General features: G+C 33.1%; 2 protein-coding genes and 1 long non-coding RNA gene across 4 annotated transcripts in view; 2 read left to right on the top strand and 1 right to left on the bottom strand.

Moving 5' to 3' along the window:
• The first annotated feature begins 1,514 nt into the window (after positions 1-1,514).
• Positions 1,515-6,412, top strand: LOC130896885 (endoplasmic reticulum chaperone BiP). Its single transcript, XM_057805249.1, has 7 exons — positions 1,515-1,708; positions 2,060-2,207; positions 2,492-2,850; positions 2,908-3,419; positions 3,482-3,758; positions 3,817-4,092; positions 5,842-6,412. Exons 2-7 carry the CDS (start codon positions 2,083-2,085, stop codon positions 6,264-6,266), a joined length of 1,974 nt encoding a protein of 657 aa, XP_057661232.1. The 5' UTR covers positions 1,515-1,708; positions 2,060-2,082; the 3' UTR covers positions 6,267-6,412.
• A 3,580-nt stretch (positions 6,413-9,992) lies between these two features.
• Positions 9,993-18,004, top strand: LOC130896891 (uncharacterized). Of its 2 annotated transcripts, XM_057805260.1 has the most exons (4): positions 9,993-10,094; positions 14,221-14,370; positions 15,516-15,639; positions 17,793-18,004. In XM_057805260.1, exons 1-4 carry the CDS (start codon positions 10,038-10,040, stop codon positions 17,900-17,902), a joined length of 441 nt encoding a protein of 146 aa, XP_057661243.1. In that variant the 5' UTR covers positions 9,993-10,037; the 3' UTR covers positions 17,903-18,004. The 2 variants fall into 2 exon arrangements, with proteins under 2 accessions (XP_057661243.1, XP_057661242.1); XM_057805259.1 differs by lacking the exon at positions 17,793-18,004 and having other exon boundaries at positions 15,516-15,758.
• LOC130896894 (uncharacterized) overlaps positions 14,388-19,408 on the bottom strand; it is a 13,080-nt gene continuing 8,059 nt past the window's right edge. The window contains exons 2-4 of the long non-coding RNA XR_009059626.1: positions 18,834-18,938; positions 17,825-18,253; positions 14,388-16,756 (exon numbers count right to left, since the gene is read on the bottom strand). This is a non-coding gene — a long non-coding RNA (uncharacterized LOC130896894). The remainder of the gene's footprint in view (positions 16,757-17,824; positions 18,254-18,833; positions 18,939-19,408) is intronic.

Raw genomic sequence — 19,408 nt, 5'->3', positions numbered from 1 at the left:
AGTTTTGCACGAACCGCGTAACGTAACGAGTGTGAAATACACTTTCCCACGAGTTGTGTACACTATTTTTCCTACGACCACGTAAAAAATTCTTCAAAAAAACGTATTTTTCAAATAAGAAAGTCGATTAAACAATAACACACATGTGTTGGAAAGTATATAAACACGAGTGCTGAAAAGTTAAAAAACCCTACAAAATATCCTTTAAATTTTCATTTAACTACGTTATACATTACTCGGTAATAGTAATAACACTCAATTTTAACGTTTAAATTAATTTGCAGAAACTAGTATGTATTTGAACACAAATCACAACAAACTTTCAAATTTTATTGTAAACACTAATATAACCTCAAAAAATCATATTGTCTACGTATTCAGTCTTCTTAAATTTGGCCTTTTGCCTTTCGGCACCCAGCCAAATTCATATTGTATTCGCGTATTCCCTCAATCGTTCTATACCATATATAACATAAGAAAAAGAAGCATTCCAGTACATGTCTTTTGTTATTTTTTAGTACATGTGTGAAATAAACTACTTTCAAAAATGAGTGTGCAATCTATCATTTTCATAAGTGGTCGTAGGAAAAATACGTATTTTGATTATACTTTGATTCTAAAAAACTTATAGAATAACTGTTCTTAAAGAATGAAAGTTCATTAAATTATCTGCAAAAATGATCTTTTGCCTTTTTTGTGTACAGTCACTCGTTTTCTCACAAAACGCAATTGAAAGTCTTCTTATTACCCGCCACTGCAAAAAAATCTAAATTCGAAAATTTTCCCAGTTGATTTAGTTTATTGAATAAAAAAATGAAAGATATTCAAATTTATATTTTATTTTGAAATTTTTCCAATATCAGGACCAAACCCAAAATGTCTCTCTCCCCACTTGAACAGCATCCCAACGAACCTCTCCCCTTGGGACACCCAAAAGTATCTTGCTCAACATGTAATTTTATAAAATAAAAATATAAATATGATGTCGCTTCGTCCATCAACAACAATATAATGTTTTAGTTACTATAAAATACAGGGCATACCGATTACCAATAAACTGAGAATTGCATCAGAAATCTATTATTTTTTCCCTTACTTCTAGCGTACGCCAATGACTCTTGTTGCTACCTCGCATAGAGTCTAAAAAAGTTGATAATCTACCAAATATGATCGAACACCTGGAAAGCTCTAGAATTATCAGAAAAATAGAAATTATTTTTAATCCGTAATGTAAATTTACGTGAATGCTGTTAATATTTAATCAATTATACTGTTTACAAAATATAATGATTCATTTCAGTTCCACTAAAACATTATGTTTGTCCCGATTGAATATATTTCAAATTCAAATATACGCGCCAATCGTAATATCCATTGGAGTTATCAACAGCCTACGTTGCATCAGCCTTTGTTAAAAAAAGACACGTACAACTCTAGAAAAGTATGATCTAGAACACTTTCTATTTCTAAAATTCTATGTTGGACCAATGACAATACGCCAACGAAAGGAAGTTAAACCAATAAACGATTGCCTCGTTAGGAGGGTAACCAATGAGATGGCAACACGAATGTTAGTATACCCTATATTTCTGACATAATCGACAAGTCAACTCAGTTTGTCAAAGAAGTTACTAGAAGAAGCTAGGGAAAGATAATTAAAAGTGAAAAAGTGAATTAAATTAGCAACTCATATTTGAATTGATTATACGTAAGTTTTAATTATTGTTTTACGTTAATTGTCACAAAATAGAATATAATTAAATCATTTTTCTCAAAAATTCGCCGGTGTTCTAGAACAATATTTCTTCAGGCAATATTTGTATAATTTCGAAGCTTTCGTATTGAATTATTAAAAATGAATTAAAGTTTAGTAATATTTTATCTACCTATGAAATATCTGCCCTCAATTTTCGATTAATTTTCTGTTATTTAAAGTGACGTGTCGTTGTACAGTTACTATATAGCGGTAAACAGCACGCCCATCACAAAGGAATGTTCGTAACTAAATACATATTTACCGTTTACTAAAATAAGTTCAAATATTCTCTATTAATTGCAGGAGTGTGTGGATAAACGCTCAAAATGAGGTTATACCTAAGTTTTGGTGTGCTCCTGCTCTTAGCCAGCGTTTTGGCTAAAGAGGACAAAAAGGAAAAAGAGGATGTTGGGACTGTTATTGGAATAGATTTAGGAACTACATATTCTTGGTAAGTTTAAACATTTTTTTATGTTAATATTGTTGAATTAAAAATTAATAGAGTTATAGTAAAAGATGGATTTGTTGAAAAATTTTTCATTAGAAAAAAATTCATTCAAAGTTCTTTTCAATTGATAAATTTTATGTAATGACTGAAATTTTTTATGACTAATTGATTTCAATGCTTTTTTATTAGCTTATTTAATCATTAAACGTGGTTTTGATATGTAATCTTACAATATATTTAGCAACAAATAGTACTAACCTCAAATTTATCTCCATATTTTTTTATAGTGTTGGTGTTTATAAAAATGGTAGGGTAGAAATTATTGCCAATGATCAGGGTAACAGAATCACACCTTCATATGTAGCATTCACAGCTGATGGTGAGCGTCTTATTGGTGATGCTGCCAAGAATCAGCTGACAACAAACCCTGAAAATACCGTATTCGATGCCAAACGTCTTATCGGTCGTGATTTCTCAGATGCTACCGTCCAACACGATTTGAAACTTTTCCCATTCAAAGTAATTGAGAAAAATCAAAAACCACACATTGAAGTAGCAACTAGCCAAGGGAACAAAATATTTGCCCCAGAAGAAATTTCCGCTATGGTCTTGGGTAAAATGAAGGAAACAGCTGAAGCATATTTAGGTAAGTTAATTAGATTTTACTTATTTTTTTTATGTACTAAATTGATATTTGATCCAGGTAAAAAAGTCACTCATGCTGTAGTCACTGTACCAGCTTACTTTAACGATGCTCAACGTCAAGCCACTAAAGATGCTGGAACCATTGCTGGTCTTGTTGTTATGAGAATCATAAATGAACCTACAGCTGCTGCTATTGCTTATGGTTTGGACAAGAAGGATGGAGAAAAGAATGTCTTGGTCTTTGATTTGGGCGGTGGTACTTTTGATGTCTCACTTTTGACCATTGATAATGGAGTTTTTGAAGTAGTCGCCACCAATGGTGACACTCATTTGGGAGGTGAAGATTTCGATCAGAGAGTCATGGATTACTTCATCAAATTGTACAAGAAAAAGAAGGGCAAGGATATCAGGAAAGACAACAGAGCAGTGCAGAAACTTAGAAGAGAAGTTGAAAAGGCTAAGAGAGCTCTATCTTCAAACCATCAAGTTAGAATTGAAATTGAATCATTCTTCGACGGTGACGATTTCTCTGAATCCCTCACCAGAGCCAAATTCGAAGAATTGAACATGGTTAGTTAACCAACTCAATTATTATAAACTTTTTATTTACATTTATTATCCATATATTTTAGGATCTTTTCCGTTCTACAATGAAACCAGTTCAAAAAGTATTAGAAGATGCCGATATGAACAAAAAAGATGTCGATGAAATTGTACTTGTTGGAGGTTCAACTCGTATTCCCAAAGTGCAACAACTCGTTAAAGAATTCTTCAATGGCAAAGAACCGTCAAGAGGTATCAACCCTGATGAAGCCGTAGCTTATGGGGCAGCAGTACAAGCTGGTGTATTATCAGGTGAACAAGACACTGACGCAATTGTACTGTTGGACGTCAATCCTTTAACCATGGGTAAGTTATTAAATTTTTTTTTTTTATATAAAAATACTTATTGAATTTTCAATTTCAGGGATTGAAACTGTTGGAGGTGTGATGACCAAACTTATCCCACGTAATACCGTCATTCCCACTAAGAAATCACAAATATTCTCAACAGCTTCTGATAGTCAACACACCGTTACAATTCAAGTATATGAAGGAGAACGTCCCATGACCAAGGATAATCACTTGTTGGGTAAATTCGATCTGACAGGCATTCCACCAGCTCCTAGAGGTGTACCACAAATTGAAGTTACTTTCGAAATTGACGCTAATGGTATTTTACAAGTATCTGCTGAAGACAAAGGTAAGTTCCTTTAATAATATCAAAATAGCGAAAACAACTTTTGAATTCTACATCACTCTTCCTTTGGGCGTCATCTTAATGATATCTTCAGCCGGGAGTACTAGATTACAGATAATTCTTTGGAGCGACTTGAAGCATTTGAAACTTGTCACATACTGAGAGTTTCTTGGATTGATCATGTCAAGGATGTAAAGATTCTTAAGCTCTATCAAGAAACAGGGGCTTGTTGGATGTTATCATCAGTGGAAAATTTGGTGAAACAACAACTGATTTCACAAGACATGGTGTGAAGAGAATAGTTTTTGTTAAACTGATGTGGCATCATAAAGAACCTCCACTGATTAAAATATTGTACACAAATAAAATAAAATTTTTATACAATTGGGATCTTTCAAGTATAAACAGAAAACCACTAAAGAATTTATTAAAATGTGATAAATTAGGATGAAACATAAAATGGATTAATGAGGAGTATCTTTCAAAAATTAATATAGAAAACAATATCTGGAACAACTCTGAAAAAGAATAGACAAAAGGAAGAATAGAAGACACGAGAAGAATATAAGAAAATAATAAGTGGGCTAGGGATTGAAGGAATTTCAGATTAAAATTATAAAGTAGGAATTCTTTGAAGAGACCAGGAGGCTGTAAAAGAAGGAAACAATCGTTATTAAATATAAATACGATATAAAGACCAATTACAATGAAAAAGAACAACGAAAATTAACAAACTTGAATAGAACAGAATAGTAACGGAATTAAATGGGAGATTTTATCAACATATGTACAAGGACGTTCCCAACAACTATTGAATTATTTCAATAAATATTACTAAATATAACTAAATTCTAAAACACGCAAAAATAAAAGATGTTTATTATATATCAAGTACCTTGTAAATATAGTGATACATATAGGAAACGCATCACAGTGTATAGAAAATATAAGAAGAAGATCATCATGGAATTAATCTACATTGTATGGTTCTGTTTGAATCTTAGAGGGTTACTGTTTCTTGTTCACAAGTTATCACCATCAGTGAGTGGTGACTTGAAGTGTACAGCTGTCAAAATTGAATCCAAATAATGTTCCAGTAACGTAAAAGACTGATACAAGAAAATATAAGAGCTTCGTTGATGCTGTATTATTATTTTTGTTTGGAATGAAAGATATAATTTCCCTGAAATCCTGGGGTTAGTGGTGAATCGCAGCGACAACTGTACAGCTCTAAAATATAAGGTGCTTATTTATTTATAAACAAATTAACAATAGAGAACGAATTACTGGAAATTTGTCATAATAGGAAAATATTCACAATAGTAATTATTTGGTAACGAAACCCCCTAAATAAAAAGCAAAATTTGATACATTTTGGAGACCTCATATCACGCTAACTCCGTTAGTGGAATATTTAAGATCACAATTGCCTTGAATTGAGATGAAATAATTCTTAATATGACTCCTCGTTAATTTTATTCTTATTTTTTTTTGTATTTTTTGGCATTTTTATAGGTTGAGATCAAATAATTCTTAATATGACTTCACGTTACTTTTATGTCTTTCAAAAATTATTAAAAAAAAATAATTATGATATGGAAGAAACCTAAAATCCAGAACGTTTGGAGGCATGGATAATTCTTAATTTTATTAATATTTTTTTTATTTTTATTGACATTTTTATAGTTGAATACTATTGAGGTTGTTCTTATAGGTATTGAAAATATTTACAAAAAAATTATTTTGTTATAGGAACTGGAAATAGGGAAAAGATCGTCATCACCAACGACCAAAACAGACTAACCCCCGACGATATAGACCGTATGATAAGAGACGCCGAGAAATTCGCCGATGAAGACAAAAAATTGAAGGAACGAGTAGAGGCTAGGAACGATTTGGAAAGTTACGCTTATTCGTTGAAGAATCAAATTAACGACAAAGAAAAATTGGGAGCCAAATTATCCGAAGACGAGAAAACTAAAATGGAAGAAGCCATCGACGAGAAAATTAAATGGTTAGAAGAGAACCAAGATACTGAAGCCGAAGATTACAAGAAACAAAAGAAAGAATTGGAAGACATAGTGCAACCGATCATCGCCAAGTTATACCAAGGCGCCGGCGGGGCACCGCCGCCGACCAGCGACGATGACGATGATTTGAATAAAGATGAATTGTGAGCAGATTTGTAGGCCAAAAAGACTGAAAAAACTTGTGTGCTTGTAGACGCGAGAAAGAGATCGAATGTTAAGTGTTATTTGAGTGATATTTAATTCTTTTTTCTGTTTTTTGTATTTCTGCGTGTAATAGGAATTTTGTAAATTAATTCGTCTAAGGCGAAACGTCTTTATTTATTTTTGTCAAATATGGTAGTACGATTTGTGATATTTTTTTTATTATTTTTTAAACAAAAATAAATTGTACAACTATATTTGAATCATTCCCATTTCCTGTAATTTTTCAATAAAATTACTTGAAAATATATTCGTCTTATTGGGGGGATATCCCTATACATAGTGGCTCAAGTTCAATGGGTCTAAGAGTAATAGTAAAACGAGAAATTTCTTTGGGAGGAATATGTTCATCAAAAGAGGTTAAAGGGACATACAGGATGACCCAAATGAGAGGAAATATAGAAAGTTAAATTTAATGGAACTATTTCTAACGGCGAGGTCAACTCTCCTTAGGGTTGCAAGAAGCCTCGGCAGCTCCATCTATTGGGAACAGGAGGAACTGTTTTAGGACCTTTGTTTTTCATAGTATATATAAATAACAACAGACAAATCTGGCCAAATATTGAGTTTTACTGACGATACCGTCATCTTGTACCATGATAAAAGTCAAAAAACACGATATAATAAGTAAAATAAAAGGGAAAACTTAAAATTGGACAAACATATTGATAATGTTACGAAAACTTTAAGGGGGAACTTTTCAAATTTAATTACCTCTCCAATATCATGGACAAAAGTTACCACAATACCACTTGTAGAATCTAGAATCTAGAATCCAATATAGCAGTGGTTCCCAAACTATGTGTCGCGATGAAGAAAATCCAACATATCTCATGTATATGTTTTAATCTAATTTCTAAGGGGGCATATATTAATCACGTGAGCTCAGAATGGGGTCGAAGGGGTTGAATCTCGCCAAATCTCCTATAAACCAAGGGGGGGATTATCGAAAATCGCACATCAACTTCAAAAAATAAAAAATATTACAAATATTAAAGAAAAATTTACCGGGTAAAATAAATCTCATGGCTATTAAAATCATTCAGTTTGAGATTAACATAGAAAATGATAAAACTATTGATAATAGATGTTGTTAAGACATGTCGCATTTATTTCGCTTCGTGTGTAAACCTACAAAAGCACATATTAGCTCTTGATACGTTTCGACGAGAAACTGTAGTCAGGAATCAAACAATGCGTGTAGTCAAGCGTCGTTTGTTCGAAATTTCCCGCGACTCTTCCACTATTATCAGAAATCCCAGATGACAATTGTTGCAATTATCATCAATCTGCCCAAGTTTACAATCAAATTTCGGTTATTTGTAGATGGATTTTCCAGAAGGAAAAAAATCACTCCATTTGTGCGACAGTGATCTGAAACTACTGAATTAATATTTTTCCTATTAGCATGTTACCAAAAATTAAAAAGTGGGCGGGCAAAGTCGCCGCCATGATTTGCCCCCACCCCATCATTTTCCTATGTTTATAGGTTCATATTCCCCGTGTGGGAAATTTTATACTCTGGCATGTTGGAAGGACTAGGAGTGAAGAGAATTTCGTCTCGAATTCTCGACTGACCAGTACCGACAATTCTGCTTATTAACATGACCATTCAGATGAAAATTGTTAAATCGCTGCATCATTTCGTTCGCAAAATTCAGTCGATTAGCATAGTCCGTATCCTTCACGTATCCTGATCCATTTCCTAATGCTATCGTCACTTGGCGTGGCGTGGCGTGTACGATATTCACCACGATACAGACGTTGAGCAGTCACTATTGAATCACCGTTACGATAATACGCTCGTACGCAAAATGCGCGATGCGTCCCCGAGTACTGTTCCATCGTGACTAAAACTCCACAAAATGGCGGACGCCACGAACCCCTCTCCGCTCTGTGGCGCGAAAACAAATACCCGATACTCTTTTTGGACACCTTGTAGCATTCATTAAAAATTGTTCTGGAGCTAAATTGCTTTTTTTAAATATATTTAGTTTACAAAATTTTTTTATTTCAAAATGGCATTTATATTAATAAAGCATTAAGAAGGATTTCATGTTGTTTGATGTTTTTATCTAAATCTATAAAAAATAGTAAGTTATATAGTTATAATTTATATTATTGAATCATAAAAATTGAAAAGCTAATTATGTCTTTACTAAGGCCCCGAAAACCAGTACCGCACCAAGGTTTCTAGAATAATAGAAGGTCTGTGACATGCGCATGTTTTTGTAAACAAACGATCAGCTGCTAGAACACCATCTACGTCATTATGTTTATATTTTTATGTCAAACAGAACCTCACTAACATTATGTTCGAGTTATGAGGATGTGTGTTATCTCTTGCTGATCTGGCTATACAAACGAATATATTTCTAACTAACGAATTTATTTAGACAGATGCTAGCGTTGTTGCCGTTCTCACAGCTGTGAAGAACCTGTGACGTCACTTGTCTACTGCGCATCTTGTTATTGTCACAACCCTATTATTCTAGTAACCTTGTACCGCACTACGTCGGCGTCAAATGCACAGTCAACCGTCTAAGAAAAATTATATGTCTGCTACGCATGCGCGTAAGTCCCGGAATTTCGCGAAAATACAGAGACGTTTGGTTGTTATTCAGTGGAAGCAACATGGCGGATTTTCGATACCAATGCTGTCGATGGTAGGAAGTAGAACTAATCTATTTTCGCGGTTCATTTAAATTTAGAACAAAGAATATCTACGTCTAAACAGTCTCGATCTAAGTAACTGCAATGAAAAGTGACGAATTTCTCTTAGCTAACTTAATTTCAAAACCCCATATTGCTCACAATGTTCGAAATATTATTTCTCACTACACTTTGCCCACATCAAATACATTTATACGGAAACAAAAATCGACGAAAACTTTGTTGGCTATTGTTTAACTTTAAATATACATCTATACACCGGTCACTGCTTCAGACAATCTTCGGCAACGATTTTAGTAAATACATATTAACCTTAAAGTGCCATGGAGAATGGCAATCTAGTACCGTGGCAGGAAGATACGTCGAAGAGTCTATTAAAAATAAAATTAAAGTTGCTAATAAAATCCTCAACTCTATTAAAACATTATTAGAACCCTTTACAGAAATGGAGACAGAAAATACACCGTATATGAACGATTAACCCTCAACATCTAAAATTAACACAACAGAAAATTTAATAAAAAGAAAATAACGTTCCGGGTTCAACTATACAAAATTTTAAAAATATCACAATCAACTACAAGTTTAAATAATATTATTTAACAGTTAAGAGGCTACTTTAGTATTATTTTGGTTTTACTAATCATAAAAATAAACAAAGAGTTCCGTTACTTTTAATCTTTCTTAATTTGTGCGGTTGTAGAAAACGTATAGTGTGCAACATGTGGGAAAAGTACTTTTCTCACTTGTTGCACAATACACATTTTCCACAATCAAAACAGCTTAAGTACTCAGAAATTGTTTTATTTCAACTGTACAACCCTCGTATGTAGAGAAATTTGAAAATCGCAGCATCCAGAACAACAGGGATGTGATACAAGTAAGTCATCGAGAGGCGCCAGGATGTCCAGCGACTTTTCGTCTCGTCTGGAATTGGCTTCGCTGCGCATCGTACAAATTGATGAAAAGTGTACGCGTTTTGTGTGAAACATGCGGTGATTTGTATAACTTTTAACAATTAATTTAGTAATAATTGTTGGCAATATGGAGAAAAATAAACGAATCAAATTATTTTGGTTCGTAGTGATGTTTTTTAATTTTGTAAGTACGACTACTTTGTATATAAAATAAAGAAAATCGTTATTATTTATCATTTCAACGTAACAACAAATAAAAAGGTAATTATTTACTTTAGGTTGCATTCGCCCGATTTCCTTGAAATTTTAGTATGTTGTCAGGGCCGGATTAAGATTTATAAGGCCCTGGGCTAAAATAATGACGGGGCCCCCTTGAGGAATTCGAATACCCGGAAAAATTCACAAAATAGTATCAATACTTTAGATTTGTGGTATCAACACATCAAAAAATACTGAATGATTTCCAAATGATGGGGCCCTCTTGGACCTGGGGCCCGGGGCTATAGGCCCCCCAAGCCCCTAGCTTAATCCGGCCCTGTATGTTGTGTAGAAAAATTCTTTATTTTCTTAGACCTTTTGATATATAAATGCATCTAAATGTTCTTGATTTAAAGTCTCTTCTGTTTTAAAATAAGTTTTTTTCATAATTTTGAAAAGAAAGATTCATTTTGACGTTTCGACTTTTCTTTAAGTCTTTTCATCGATTTCTTTGTTTACATTTGTTTGTTATTGTGTGCTTGTATGATTTGCTTAGTCAAAAATTTAGAAAAAGGATAAATATTCCATCTGTTGAAATATTGAAGCGACTATGATCACACAATATCAATTTTTGTAGCTCGCTGATGATCGTGAAAAATTAATCGATTTTTTAATTGAACAAAAAGTGCTAAAAGGTGAAATATCTTCAGTGCGTAGTTCATTGCTTTCTATAAATCGCGAATCTTTATCTTTCCGTTGTATCTATAGAAAATACATCGAAAGCAACGGGTGACGCAGAGTTTGCGCTAAAGGTGCGTCTCCATTGAACAAACAATGGGGAAACAAGTTTGTCAAACACGTTAATTGAAGTGCAGTTTTAACAAACATTTTCACCAAACAATTGCGCTTCGGAATGAAACATTAGTCAGTTAGGTTTTGTCGAAGAATGGGTGATTTGAACCGCCGCCGCCGTCTGGCCTGCATTGCAGCAGCTTATATTTTAATGGATGAAACCTCGTTCTCGTCGATGGTGAGAGACAATTGTTTTTACGGCGTTATGAATATAGTGGTGATGATTTCCGAAATGATGAATAATAATTTACACACCCAATTCAAAATTTGATATGAACCGTAAAGGTTAGTCAATTTTGAAACCACATAGCGAACTAAACTGTGTCAACGGCGAATCTCTGAACTAGTCATTATATTCGCTTATGTCGTCCTCTTCCTCATTTTCAATTTGATTGCCAAGCGTTTCTCATATTTCTCCATTTCATATTAAAATAATAAATTACCGATCTTGTTTTTTAAAACACAAAGTCTCTTTGGATTTTTTATTTTCCTTAATCTAATAGCTACGTTTTCGCCATAAACAGATTGTTCACCTCTCTCTTTGTCCATTCCCTCATAGCCCTCTTTCATTATCATGTCAGCTTCTTCTGAAGCTGACACGGACTGATACTACACTGGAAAACGTTTCCCGGGGTGTTGATTTGTCAGCCAAAAAATTAAAATAAGTTAATCACAAACAAAAGCTTCTTTTTTTCTATGGCCCCCATCCCGGACTTACAATTTGTTGCTAGCAACTTTTTCTCTCGCTTATATTGCACTAGAATCTTTCTTTTAATCTCGGCGACATTATTTACACCGAAATCATTAGGGTCCCACGATAAAGGTTTACCTTCGTAAACGTTAATTAACCTTGTCAAATTCTTCCGGCTCCAAAACTCTTTACTCATTTTGCGGAAAAACCACGCTTTTCCACTGAATATTTTCAATAAAAAAATACAAATAATAATGTTTATATCCAAAAATTACGCCGGAAAGCCACTTCAAAATACTGTCACTGACAAACAATGTTCGATCTAGGACGGGAACATTCTGTGTGTTGGTATTAGCGTCCACACCAAAAACACCGACGAACGTTGTTTGTCAAACAAAAAAGTTTGTTGAAATTTTCGACAAATGTTTGGCAAACAATGTTTGTCCAGTGGGGACGCGACTTAACGGGAACTTAGTTCCATGGAATGCATATTGACATTAAACACGCGTGCAGAATAATCGCCGTATGTTTTGTATCACCGACCACCAAATCAGGCCGAATTGATGGAAGATTTCAATGTTTCATCGGCTACCGCAGTTGATTGGAGTTCATATTGTTTATACAATTTTTTGTGTTCGTTTTGGGTAAACCAAACGTCAAGAAGCAGATGGATGAAGCGCATTTTGGTAAAAAAGAACGTGGGTGTTTGGAGGAATAGATCCGGTGACTAAGGAGTGCTTTATTCAGACTAGGGATGGGTATCGATGATTCGATGTTATCAAAACATCGATGGTTTTTCAATCGATATTTTGCAGTTATCGATGGTTTTAAATAAACATCGATGTTTTGGTAATTTCAATAATTCCTAGTTGTTGAAAAGCTACTTCACTTAATAAATTTCAAATTATCCAATTATTTCATTATTTGAATCCCCTACCATGAATAAAGAAGGTTGTAAAACACGGGTGTACGTTTTGAGTGAGGTTCAGGTATTGTTATTATTCATATTCATTCCTATCGTTTTTTCCGTTAGTCTGTTACAGTTACGGATGTCGTTTGTGTGAAATCTGTGTCGTTTACACTTTTAAATTTCAAATATTAAACAAAATGGGTCGTAAAAGTGAAATATGGCTTCATTTCGATAAGAAGTCGGCAAGGTGTCGTAAACATACTAATATTAGACCAGGTAAAGCTTCTAGTTCCGGTAAGCCTCTACAATCTGTGGACTCTATAGCAAAAACCAAATATTTGAAAAGGTCGTTTTCAGCGTCAACGTCTGCTGTTAAAGTGCGTATCAGTAATATTGATAGTAGTGATGATGTTGATGATCCCCAGCTAGTCCAGACTTCCTCAAAATCAAACATCCAACAGTGTAAAATAGATGAAACCTTTAATAAAATAATGTCACACAAACATGATCTTGTGATCATGTTTACATGATCTGTGTGGATGCAGACCCTATATCAAGCTTAAGAGATTTCGAAGATTGTTCAAAATGGTCGCACCTCTGTATGTAGTTCCGATCCGAAAAACAATAAGAACTGCTGTAATTGATTTTTACCTATCAGTTATTACGCAAAATCAGTTAATGTCCAAACAGAAAAATCAGTTAATTCACAACGTTTCTTTCATATTTTCATGAAAATATGATTCAAAACATCGATGATTTTCTTCCGATGATTATCAACCATCGATGTTCACTAAACGAAAAAACATCGATGGTAAACATTGATGTTTTGTCCACCAATACTCATCCCTAATTCAGATTGTTACGAATAGATCTGGCACCACAATTTTTTCCTACTGTTGGCGAGGGTGTAGAGGTCTTTCAAGAGAACGCTGGATGCACCTAACTGTGAACCACTTGTATAATTTTGTAGATCCTGCAACCAACGCTCATACTCAAAATATTGAGCGACTTTGGCGATATATTCGTGATAACATACCTCGTTATGGAAGAACTAGATATTATTATCGTCAGTATTTTTGGGAATTTCCATTTAAAAGACATTATTCACTCTCAAATAGAATTGAAGCATGTATTGAAGAAATATCACGAATGTATCCAATAGAAATTGATGATTATTTGTACGTGTAAATAGATGATTATTGTTAGATTTGTGTCATTACATTAGTCGTAACTAATTATATTTAATGATTGTGAGATTTGGGGGCTGGGGAAAGGTGTTAAAAGATAGTTTAAATTTCTAACAGTACAACTCTGCTCAATTCTTAATTATGGGTTCCTTATCTACGTTTGTGAGCTTATTATACTTTATTTTTTTTATTTGTACTGTTTGGCTCAAACTCTGACTATTATGTAATAATATTTCTCTTATATAACCCAATTTTTTAATCATTTGGATTTTAGATCAGTTTCATTAGCCCCTGGGTATTCTATTATATGTTTCGTTTGTACACACTTAAGTGTCTTATGTTTCGTTAACTTGTTTTCATTGTTAATTTTGCTAGTGGTTCTTCTTTATTTTATATCATTTAATACGTTTCATATATCGTTAATTTCACCTCATTGGAAAAATTATCGTTGAAATCTTTATTTGAATTTTAGATTTTCGGAGTAACCGGTGTAATAATATGTAGTTTCAAAATTAAACACTCTGATGACGAAGAAGTTCAAATCGGATTCTTCAAACTATCAATGCTATTTGCAGCATGCAATCTAATACTTAGTGTTTTACTTTTAATTGCAGTTCTAAAGGTACGTAAAATAAACAATTTTTAAGTCGATACGCAAATTCTTTATTAGTTTTATTTATAAAATTGTGTATATTCGTTGACTATGTGTCGATTCTTTTTTTCAGTCGAATTCAGTATTCAGTATTTTACCTTTCCATTCTATGAAAAAATATGCAATTTCCCAATTAGACTGAAAAACTCTGCACCTTCTATCAACTTTTTAGTGGCATTATGCCAAAATTATAACAATTATAGAACTCGATACAACAATTATGGATATCGCACGCGCATGACACAAACAAATGCACAATCTTCACAATCACTACTTCCCTGTACAATTATAATCCTTCTCCAACCGTATCGCTTCGATTACTCGACTCAACTGATTCACGTCGTACCGTCGCACTCGTTTTATATGGTTAAGGAATATTCTAGTCTAGATTCTAACGAAGGCATACAAACCCTTCATGGGATTCGAACCCTACTGTGGTATCAGCTACAGAACAATGGAAAAAGCATTGGAAAATATTGGAATTATTGGGACAACCTACAGGGACTGAGACAGGCAAAGACTCTTCTGGAAAACTATAACCAGAGTAGATCTGCTGAATGTGTCAACCTAAGTAAGAGTAATCTACAAATACTAACAGGAGTTCTATTTGGGCACTGTCGCCTCAACAAACACCCGAAGACGCTAGACCTAACAGATATACGCGGCCTGAAGATTTTGTTGCACAGAGGACGAAATCTCTATCCACATTTTCTCGAAGTGTGAAGCACTAAGGAACCCCAGAGCACTATACCTGGGTGCGTATGAAATAGAAGACGAAGATCTCTAGTAATTAAAGCCATCCCACATTCTTGACTTTTTAAAAGGAGTGGGATTGATGGATCAGCTGTAATCAGAGGGTTTTCCAGTATCGTAGCAAGGAAGGGGGATAAAATAGATCCTTTGGTCGGATTCCAAATCCATACATACATAGTAGAGATTTAATTTAATATATGATTAACTGGTGTAATATATTTGTGATAGTATAGATCACATCAGTCTTATCTATATCTAAGATTGATGTGGCAATAATATATTAACAAGTAAAGTTTCTTCTTGACTAGCTACTTGGTACATTTTTAAATCTGTAATAAGTAAATCAAGACATTTGTTTGTAGAAGGACCAAAAATATGCATTCCTCTATGCTTTATTGATATTCATAAGTCTTTTTGCGGCTACAATGCATATAGAAAGTCACACAAGCCATAATTACACATATTTGATTATATTTGTCGTTTTTGGTAAGTACATTCATATTATTTTACTAATTTTTTTAAAAATTGAGCAAATATTGCATCATCAAATGATACCGCAATTCGTCAGATACAGAAAATTTGAAGCAAAAAATTCGGGAGTGTAGGCATTTAAAATTACGAAATCAGAACTTATATTTAAGTATATTTTCTAAATTATACATTCGAAGATGATGAATCTTTAATGGATGATAACGTATGTCCTGTAACTGTAAATTTATAATTTATGATAGTTTTCTTCAGAATGTCTCTTTATGGCAAATCTACATATCTCCTAAACCATAAATTTTATCGAGTTAAACAAAGAGTATCTTTCTGTTAAAAAATCGATTTAAAGATTGTCAGGATAATGTACAGGTTGTCCCTGTAAATGTTATGGATTGTTAACCAATGGGTATATGCCGCACCCCTGTTCGAATGTATAATTTAGGAAATATACTCAAATATAAGTTCTAATTTCATAATTTCTCAGAAATGAGGGGTTGAATGAGAATTTTTTGCCTGCATAAAACCGATTTAAAAGTCAATTGCTTTTTGTGTATCAGAAATATAGAAAACTAATTAAAGTCTGTTTCTTATTGTCTGACAGCACCGTTCATCTAAAGAATTTATTTACTATTTAATTTTATACCCGATCTGATATATAAAAGTAATATAAATCTAAATTCGGTTAGTTAAAACAAGTAACTGCCCTTCATACATTTGTAGAGTACGTGCAGTTAAAACAATAAATTATTTTTGAAATAATCTTGTAACTCAACTATTCTGATATTTCATTAATTACCTTGAGAATTTGGCGCTGCTCAATTCTTGGTAGACATATTAACAAACCATTTATCAATTCATTCTCCAGATAATTACTTTCTGATTTTCGAAATGTCGATAATAACATTTCCAAAAAACATTACAATAGGGTCCTACTAGGAATTATTCTAATGACTACCTAGAAGTTTTGCAGGTATATACGGTGAAACTTGGTCTCGCCCAAATTTGTTTTGCTTAGAGTCGCTTACGTTCCGCCGTTGTACATCAAATACCGGCTGCTACTGTTAGAAATATAGTTTCGACATGTTCCAATATGACAGAAGTTAGTGTTTACAGGCTTCTAAAAGAGAAAAAAATGGAAATATTTCTCCACCTAAAAAGTCAACTGGAAGAAAAACACTTGACCTTGATGAACATATGCAATAAGGTGAAAAGTACATGAATTATCTTTTAAAAAAGAGATCCCAACCCTTGACATAATTCTAAGAATACAGACAGGAGGGAAGGCAAATTTATTATCTAGATGAGACTTGGCTCAATGAAGGACATTCAGTAAAAAAAATATGGCAGGACAAAAGTATTCAAACCAGTCGTCAAGCTTTCATAGAAGGTTCATCTACTGGACCGAAAACTCCTATCGGTAAAGGTCGCCGACTAATAATAACGCGTATTGGATGCAATCAAGGGTTCGTTGAAGGTGGTTTACAGGAGTTTCAGTCAACATCAACCAAAGACTATCATGAAGAAATGATTGTAGATGTTTTTGAAGAGTATTTTCGTTATGGACAAAGCCACTTATCATTCGCGATTAACAGAAAACCTTCCATCTACTTCTTGGAGAAAAGCTGATATTAGAAACTGGTTAATCGTCAAAGATTATTGTAATGTTGACCGAATCTAATTAAATAAGCAAAATGGACTAATATCGTAATCGTATCGTTTAGCTGGCATTGTTCAGTTTTATTACCATATTGTATTTTGAGCTGAAACAGGGTTGTACAGATAACCAATACAGGAATCTACTTGTTTTGCATTAGAATTTTAGTATTTACTTGTAAAATTCTTAGGATCACTCTGTAAGAGATAATTTTCTATTTGAATATTTGATGAGGCTAGTGTGTTGCCACACATTAAGAAATAAACTATAATAATATTTCTTAGACCTTTTGATATGTTTATGTTTCTAAATGTTTTCCATTTTAGGTCTCTTCTGTTTGAAAATTTTCTTCAAGTCTTTATCAAAATATTTTGATAAAGACATGAAACTCGAAACGTCCATTTTTATCTATCTTTTAAATATTATTAAAAAATAAGAAGAAACCTAAAATCAAGAACATTTAGAAACACAAATTAATAATATTTATATATATTTTCAGCATTCATATGTTTCATATGGTTTACAACTTACGCTGCATATCAATTTTGGTTAAAAGAAACCGTTATTGAAAGTAGTTCCCAATGTTCCACTCCAATTGATGAAGTTTAAAGAAATATCACTGTACAGGAGATTCCTGATTACGTTATTTTTTAGTTCATTTGTAACGGCAAATAAAACACTAAACTTTCTTCTTATTCACCTTTACTACATCATTAAACTATAAACCACTAAGTAGTGGACTGTATTTACTGTTTAACTAAATTGTACATTGAAACTAAAACATTTATACACTCTTGCTAATTGACATCAACCAAAATACATAATATATAAATATATTATAACATAGTAGCGCAATAATAATCAGACGCACACTACCAAGGCCAAAAAGCAAGTGTTACATTTCTTTTTCTATTTATCTTGCCGCCCAGCGTTAACCGTCTAGACAAGCAAAAAAAAGGTCTGAAAATAGAAACCACAATACAGCTTGTTGCCACGGTAACAAAATTCAGTATATGCGGCGAACAGATTAATAACAAGAAAGAAATATACATATATACGAGGTGCGTTCACAACAATCACTAATACCATCGATGTACCAATTATAAGTGAAGTAACCATATAATCATATATATTCTCTTTGGTATAAAATCATACTCCATCTTGCAAGTTCTGTTGAGGCATTTTTATTTATTTCAAATGGTATAGAACTCCCGCTTTTTTCATAAGTTTACGCATATGTTAATTATAAATATGTAAATGTAAAGTTTTTTTACTAAACTATTTATTGTAAATACATTAGTCTTTTATTATTTGTTATACCTCGGATAATAAACTGGTACTTCGTAACGATAATTTCAGTTCTTTGGCAACCGTAGATTTGACCAAAAATTCCTCTATAATCTTGTACCCGTTATGATGAAACAAGACATAATAACATCACATAAATTCCATGGGAAATTAATAATTTCATGTTACAACCCAATTTTTTTTAATTAGAAGATAAACTTTGAGGTTATGTAGAGTGTAAATCAGTACTTACCAGTACAAATTGCAAATGTATTAAGCAGTTCTACGCGCCCCCGGTAGGAGCTGCGATGATTGCCTCCCTGAAGAGCTGCGTGTCCCCTCCGTAACGGAAACCTTTCTTTAAATAATTTAAAATATCGTACTTATAGATTGTTAACTTTATAGTTGGTTCAGGTTTTAAATAAAATACAAAATAATAGAAATAACCTAACCTAACTTTCTGGAGAACAAACAATGACTGAAAATGCCACGCTACAGTGTTACCAACCCTCTATAAAAATTTCGGGCTAAGCAGTGTTTTAAAAAAGGCCAGTTAGTCAAATTTGGAAAATAAAAATGAAAATATGAAACTGATTTGAAGAAGTACGGCATCGTAATCGTATTCATTAATTCAAACATTATCCGAATCCTAAATGATTAATGGCACCAGTGCATGACACAATACATAATGGCGTCTAAAACGAGAGAGGTACGTTCCGTTTTACATAAAGCTACTAAACACACTTTTTCGAAAATTAATTTTTCAAAAACTATTTATCTCGGCAATTTGAAATTTCCTATACAAACTCCTTATCTCAAGGACTATTT

The sequence above is a fragment of the Diorhabda carinulata genome, chromosome 7 (assembly GCF_026250575.1).
Source record: "Diorhabda carinulata isolate Delta chromosome 7, icDioCari1.1, whole genome shotgun sequence".
NCBI lineage: Eukaryota > Metazoa > Arthropoda > Insecta > Coleoptera > Chrysomelidae > Diorhabda > Diorhabda carinulata.
Note: the sequence above shows the minus strand (reverse complement) of the source record. Positions and strands in the feature narration are given on the sequence as shown.